Here is a 7583-nt window from a genome sequence, read left to right as displayed (position 1 = left end):
AAGCACTGGTATCAACGCAGAGTACTACATTAGGCGTGGAACAATGCTGCGCGTCCTCGGATGTTTGTTTCACCGATAACGTCGTAATCTCTCCCGTCATCCGATGGAACTTGGCCTCGTCTAGGGATCGACTCAGCGCCGCACGTGTCGCTCTCGCATGACGCGCCCGCAAACAGGGCGGCAGATGTTGCGACGGCTCCTCGGATTTGCCCCTCGCGCAATCTAATTCTTGTCTCATCCTTCTCTCCCTGACAATCTCCCGGCCGATTTCCGAATCGAAGCTCCTGCGATCTTTGGCAGTTTCGCTCTCGTATCTTCTTCTTGTGGATGCATTTCCCAGCGCGGCACCTCCGGATAATCTCTGCAGAGCTAGTTCCTGCAAAATGGCCGCGGTATCTCGTAGAACTACGGTGTCGTCGACAATCGAGGACGCAGTTGGAGCATCCAATGCCCGTTCCATCAGCTCGGACGCACCTTCCGGTGCATGTGCGACCTCGCAGGGTTCGGCCGCGTTCTCCGAAGGGATTCTGATTTCAATGTTATCTTGCATTTGATTAGTCTGCAAACTGGCTACGCACTTGTGACTTTCGTCGCTACGTTTGGAAGCGCTTTTACGTACTTGTTGCGTATTATTAGTCTGCTGTTTCTGCGTATTATTGTATCCGAAACTTTGGCACTTGTTTGACAGTTCATTTGAACAGTGGTCGTTGTCACGATCATCCTGAATCATGGAAACCGTGCTCCTTTTCCGATCGTCCTCGGAATTATCCGAAAATCTTGGTCGATTTATGACGTGCAGGGAACGTTGCGTGCTCATATCTCTCGATAGACGGTGATAATTTTCGAAAGTTTCCATCTCTCTGAATGCCTCCTTTTCTTCACCGCTCACATCGTTCTGATTCGTACCAAATACATTCGCGTTATCAGCTTCAATGTAACACGCGCGAACCTGCTGTTGCCGCTCTCTCGCTTTAGACTCTTGATTCGAATCAATATCTGCCATCGTGCACGAGTAACGATTGCCGTTCTCTCGATCACGCAGTCGGGAATGGGAATGCTCCGTGAGGTTACCGTCGTTTACGATATCGAAACTCGTTTGCGGATCGTTTGCGCAATCTTCCCGCTTGTGTCCATGATTCTTCATGTACTTCTTTGTATCTGTAACATCAAGTATCATCCTCTCGCTTTCTTGCGTCAATATACGACTTTTAGATTTCGTGTCTACTCCGATGCAGAATGCATCAGTGGTTGAGGTAAGTTCCAACAATGTTTCGGAATCGTTTTCCGGAGACGTCGTCGGATTTGCGCCACCTTCCGAAAAGGGATCGTTGGGACTAGTCAATTCACTGATCGGCGTTGCGAGAGAACCAGTCGCCGTTCTTCCGATGATTACCCAATCGCCAGAATCGTTGCTGTTGCTTGCCACGCGCGGATTCTCCATATTGGTGAACACTTTGTCGGAATTATCACATATTACAAATCCGGATTCTTGCAGTTCCTGGAGAGTTTGCTCGCACGACATCGGAGAATCGAGATCGATCGTATTGGACAACAACCTCGGTAAATTGGCTACAGTGGCAGGATTATCCGGTAAATCGGTAATCTCGTCGCTTTCCTTTGCTGCGCTCGCCTTTCCATCATATGACTTGGACGAGATTTTCACGGAATCAAGTGAGCTCGATTCACCTGCCGCATCCTTGCGAGATACAGTAATTCCGCCAGATTTCGTTTCTCCGCATAAAGAGGACAATCTGTTACATGATGTCATCTCCATGGTGTTATTAAAAATCGAAGCAACCGCGCTCGATTGATTTGCAGTTTTATTTTCAACATCCGAAAGTGACATGGTTATATTTCTATCACGCAATTCTACGCGTTCGTCACAAGTCGTCATAGTCCTCTCACATGACCTTAATCCCCTATCCTGGTCTTCTAGATTTATCGATAATCTATGGCTAGAGTCTGATATCTTTTCTGAAGACGATACGCTAGCTTCCTTCAACTTATTCGCGCTACTCCCATCGCGCTCATCGCCAATCTCTAACGGCAGAGTGAAACTTCGGAAACTTATTCTGGGACTATTGGCTATTGGCGACGCAGAGTGAGATGTGCCTTGCAACGTAGCGGGCGTTAACGGTGTGGAGGCTTCCGATAGTAATGGCAAATAACCTGGCGTTGGTAACGGAGATGGTGTGTCGACACTGTGTATATCCGCATTCGTCGCTACCATAACCTGAAAGATATGAGAGATTAATAACGCACACACACATACATATATATAGCAGATGGCAATTTAAAATAATTTACCTGATCAGGACTTTGGCTGTCTATAAAACGCAGCTCGACGTCACAATGCAGTCTTTCTTCTAAACGAGATCGTTTTCTCTTGGAACCCCCGGTTGCGGCGGCGCATTGATTATTCTCATTTCTTTGCCGACGCGGCGACGCCTCTACCGATGCTACTCCACCACCTTCTTCTTCTGAAAGCATTCTCATTTCTCGCTCTTCTAAATCGAAATTGAGTTGTATCTCTGAGAGATCTAACGGCGAGGGCACATTGGGCGCATCTGCCAAATGATCAAAGTACGAGTCATGCGAAACGGATCGACTGTGACCACAGGTTCTGGTAGGAGGCGGTCCCCCCAAAAGGGGACCCAAGCCATCCTCGCCGTCCAAGCTGTCGGCACTCTTGACCGGTCTCAATCGTCGCAGGGAGTTTAAGGAACTTGGCACTGTTTCCGCTTGCGGCGGTGTACCGATCTGTCTCGTTTTCCCCACAGCTCCTCTGCCGAACAACGCCCTCCAATTTAGCGAAGGTGATCGTTTTGAACCGTTCCTCTTGCGAGGCAACTCTATGACCGTGTGATAGCGCAACGGTAAGCCGGCTGGACCTGCTCCTACTTCTATATAATCAGGTTCGCCCCTGAGGCTTCTATTGCGTGCCTCCTCCAGAGTGAGCAGTCGTGCGGACGTGGTGATCGCCAATGACTTTGGTCTACCGACAGGACCATCCCCGAATATGAGCTCCGCGTAGCAGACTAGAAATTCCGTCACGACCGCCTGAACACCGACACCTTGAAGTGCCGCTACGCCACCCACTTCCAGTTCTTTGCATCTCAAGAGATTTGGTGCCCACACAATGGCCACGTTGCGCGGTGTCATACCTGTTTCCGAGCCACGCGCGGCCACCCTTACCAGATGACGCATCAGATATTCCAGTGTCCTGTGCACGTATACAAAAAAAATTGATTTTGAAATAAATTACGTAAATTTAAACAGCGAAGAAATGACAAAGTGAGAAATGAAACAAATACCTGTAATGAGGTGGCGGTAACTTTCTAACCGCATCTCTCATACGTCTTAATCTTTCAGCGTCACTGCTAGCTTGAACCGCGCTAACGAAAGTGGAATAAAGCTGATACGTGCACAACGGATTCGGCAGTTCTCTGAAGTACATTTTTAACAGCGATGCTACCGAATGGATATCTTGCAGAATACTCTCGTCGGAATGCAATGCCGGAACTCGATCTTCATCAAAAGCGTTCCGCAATTTTTGAATGTTGGATGTTACGCCGCTAAGACGATATATACCATCGACCAAACCATGTTTCTCTATAAATTCCGCGCAACATGTCAGCACGGTAGGCACTACGAAAAATAAATAATCTCTTTCTTTTCTTTTTCATGGTTGACCTGATATAATATGTCTAAGAAATACGATCAAAATTTATACCATCTTGACCAGAGTTTAGCAAATGTTCTCCCAAGTCGCAACCGAATACGCGCTCCCGCAGTATACCCGATTGTTTCAATCTTCTCCTCGAGGGCCGATTCAGTATGAAGGATCTGAAGAAGGCGATCAGTTTGCCGTGTTTTCGCAACACAGGCTTCACCGGTAATCTGGATCTGACTGTCGTCGAAACTGTTAGGTGACGCGGTACCTTGTCACCTATCACGGCAACGCATTCGGCTGGAAAAAATCCAACCGCGAACCCGTGTTTTCCGCGCCACCATGTACTTTCTCCCGCCGGAGGCATATCTATTACGGATATCATGTCGCCTACCTGTTTGTTACGTAAATTACATTTCGATCAGTCATCGCCTAAAATCATCCTCGTAATATATAATTCGCGATTTAGCAAAAGCGTTTTAGCTGAAGAAATTACCTGAAAGGAGATCTCATCTTGTGCCTGAGCGGTGTAAGGCCTCACGGCGTATGCCGCGGCAACAGCCGGAGTATTTATAGGACAGGAATCCGATTCTGGCACCAGGATTCTTCTTCCACGATTATCGAGTTGTAACCAATTCAACACTGGACCACAATTTAGACCTTCGTGATTTAATTGTGAGAACCGATTCAAGTAATCCTTCAGTATATCACAGGTATTTTTTGGCCGAACATCTGGAAGCTTTGTTAAAGAGGAGAATTTTCTGTCAAATATGCAGCGGTGCAGTTGTTTGTCAAACATGACAAAGTTGTCATAAGATCTCTGTAGCGTCCAGCACGCATCTCCGGACGTTATGCGGACGTCGTAGTTCTCCGAATCATTGCTAGATCCTTCGTTAATGGATACCTGAAAGCCGAATCATATCTTGAATCATATTCTTGCGCGTATATCGCGCATTTAACATCTTACCTCCAAAATACTAAGCTCGACGTGCTCGTAATGAAAGTGAGCGCACTCGTCGAGTTTTGGGAAGCGCGCGATACTACTCATATTGCTGCCAGAGCTAACAGGTGTGCTGAAATCATCCGTCCGATTACCACCCAGACCCTGCAATTCCATTCGCAAAAAGGCAAGTTAACATAAATATACTGTCTTTGTAAGATTACAATAAAGGATAATAAATCCAACGAGTCTACGCAATGCCAGCTTTCAAACTAAATGATATACATATATCGCGCATACAAATTTATCCAGCTGTAGCCGAGTAAAACTTCATTAAAGGTCATTCCAATTCATCTATACTTGATTAACACAATTCAATTTACGTGGTGAATTCTATTGCAAATTTGATTTCGGACTATGTAGAGATACTTTAGATAAAATATTGAACTTATACAACCTTAGCTGTCTGGGACTCGATGTCTGTGAGTCGATGAGCACGAGGTCTCTCTTGTGTTGACGGTCCAGGCATTTTTTGCAGCGTCTCTGCAAATGAGAACGAGGAGAACAGGGATCCAGACTTTTGACACAATTTGCCACGGTGACAGCCAGCTTTTATATCCCTCTCAATCAAGCCATGTCTTCTCTTGAAGTTTCTTTAAATAAATATAATTTTATTATCTCATGAAAGACCCGCTAAAGAGATTCAGCTGCATCTTCCAATGATCGCTCTCAATGCTTTATTGTTTGACGATGCATTTTTCCGAATAATAGATTATTACTATTAGAATAAAATCGCGATAAAAATTCTACGAGAAAATAACTCTGACGTCTACGACGAGTACATCTGCAAGTATGTATGTATGTTCCGCGGCAGGAAACATCTGTTTTTCATGAATGGAGACGAGATCCGGCTGCGACCCTTTTTTTTTTTCCCAATGGCTTGCCATACACGTACTGCCTGTCGCGTTATCACGCGATGTAACCAGCGCAGACGCAAAAATAAAAATACAAGAAAAAGTTCTAAGTAAAAAATACCAACTACAGCTATGTTTCGCGAAACGTTTCGCAAACGACGAAAATGAGATAAACGTATTTGGTCTCTCCGTCATCTTTCAACAATTTCAAACAAGATGTTTTCATTTTAATAGGTAAAAAAGCGATCCAACGGAATTGCGATGTCACGTATTAAGGAAGGCGAGTCTATTGTACGGACGTCCTTCTGTGCGCGCGCGAAAGTGCCAATAACCCGAAAAGCACACGCACGCACACACATACATACATACACGCAACGCGCGCATACACAATCACGCGCAAGTAGGATTAAGCTTTTAATATCTCAAGATTGAGGCAAGTCTCTCCCTCGGTTTTCGGCGTCAAACGGAATCGTTACGGCCATATGCGGAGATTAAGCGGCTCGCGAAACTGCAACGTAATAAAGTATAGCGGAATCGCGGGTACACGCGACTCGAAACAGTATACGACGCGTATATTTACATCGCGACGTAAGCCGTGAGTAAAGGAAGGAGGATGATATCGGATCTCTCCCCGCACACACCGGCAAAAGTCCGCGAAGGTTCTGCGAGAGAACAGCTGGGTTTCTGCAACTTCCCCCTCTCGCGCTCGCTCTCCTCCTCCTTCTTCTTGGATCGCCACACTGCGTGCGGACCAAATCCTCTCGCACGGGGGAAATAACGGAGCTATTATGTCACGAGCGATATCTCTCTCTCTCTCTCTCTCTCTCTCTCTCTCTCAGCCGCACACCCAACGCCCGAACGTTGCGCACGCTCCAACGAGGATAAAATTCGAGAGGGAACGAGGATGGGCCGGCGCGATTGAGAGATTGAGACGCGACGCGAAGCGCCCGTATTTCGGATTGATGCCACTCTACAAACTGGGCCGTACTCTCGCTCAACGACAACTTTACCGACAGACTCGAGAGAAAGCCACCGAGGATACCCCACTCGATACGTCGCTCCTGATTAGCCGGATACTTCACCGCGGGTCGCAAAGAAATGTACACATACGACGAGGACCCGAGCCGTATCCATCCGTCTCCATTTTCCTCGCCACCTATCGAGGCGATATCGACGGCGTCGAGACAGCCAGCGCGGCTACCTCGTCCCGATTACCCGGCCGTTTCTTCCGCGCCGCATCACCGTCGATCCGTCGAGAGAGACCCCGGTGCACAATCGCCGCGACGAACGCGTTAACCTTCGTCGACACTCCGGACACTCGACGCGATCAGAGACGCTTCTTCCGTTTTCCACCGCCCACCCACCGACCTATGTATATCTATCTACCTATCCTTACCTTATCTCTATTTCTACCTATCCGCCTACTCCTGACCTAGTATAATCCTGACCCAACTTGACGCGGCTGTCATAAATGTTGCCAACTTTTGTGCGAATGACATAGGACGATTATTTTCTTAAAAATTCTGATTATATTAAATATTTATTTATTATTTCTAAAGAAGAGAGTGTTTGTTTGTCTCTCGATATATTGCAATAAAATTAACGTTATACTTGGAAAATTTTGTAATATATGTCTCCGCTAAAGAGAGAGAGAGAGAGAAGAAATAATTATAGATTAGCAAATGTTTAATGGGTTTTGTCATCTGTCGGTTTTTTCGTACTATTATCTTTCGTTGTATTTCGTCGTTCTTGAGTAAACTGGCCAACAATCGATGATAAGTTGGCAGCGAGTGCTGTTTGCGCGCCAATCCTGCTGTCGGTCTTCAATACTTTGAAACATTGATCTCGAAATTCGTTGTTTACAGTATGCTTGATGATTCTACTTAACGCGACGCTCAACATTTCACAAGATTTCAAATCTTCGTCAAACTTTTTGCTCATGGCTCTTTTTAATTTACGCTTGCCTCCGCGATGTGACTTTAACCTGGAGATATCAAACTTGATTAGAAGGGTCAACGATTATGCATCAGTTGAAATAACAAGATTAGAATAAATGCCG

At 46.2% G+C, this 7583-nt stretch overlaps 1 protein-coding gene across 1 annotated transcript in view; it reads right to left on the bottom strand.

The window, feature by feature from the left end:
- Positions 1 to 6898, bottom strand: part of Cdgapr (GTPase-activating protein CdGAPr) — an 8568-nt gene extending 1670 nt beyond the window's left edge. Inside the window, exons 1-8 of the mRNA XM_070297976.1 lie at positions 6572 to 6898; positions 5068 to 5263; positions 4638 to 4775; positions 4167 to 4574; positions 3734 to 4064; positions 3315 to 3648; positions 2308 to 3223; positions 29 to 2233 (exon numbers count right to left, since the gene is read on the bottom strand). Of these exons, the coding sequence (XP_070154077.1) occupies positions 29 to 2233; positions 2308 to 3223; positions 3315 to 3648; positions 3734 to 4064; positions 4167 to 4574; positions 4638 to 4775; positions 5068 to 5139 (4404 nt within the window). The 5' untranslated portion in view covers positions 5140 to 5263; positions 6572 to 6898. The remainder of the gene's footprint in view (positions 1 to 28; positions 2234 to 2307; positions 3224 to 3314; positions 3649 to 3733; positions 4065 to 4166; positions 4575 to 4637; positions 4776 to 5067; positions 5264 to 6571) is intronic.
- Positions 6899 to 7583: the final 685 nt, after the last annotated feature.

The sequence above is a fragment of the Polyergus mexicanus genome, unplaced genomic scaffold (assembly GCF_030449975.1).
Source record: "Polyergus mexicanus isolate NDT 795.1 unplaced genomic scaffold, iyPolMexi1.0 SCAF_6, whole genome shotgun sequence".
Lineage (NCBI taxonomy): Eukaryota > Metazoa > Arthropoda > Insecta > Hymenoptera > Formicidae > Polyergus > Polyergus mexicanus.
The sequence above is the reverse complement of the archived record's forward strand: the minus strand, read 5'-3'. Positions and strand labels throughout refer to the sequence as shown.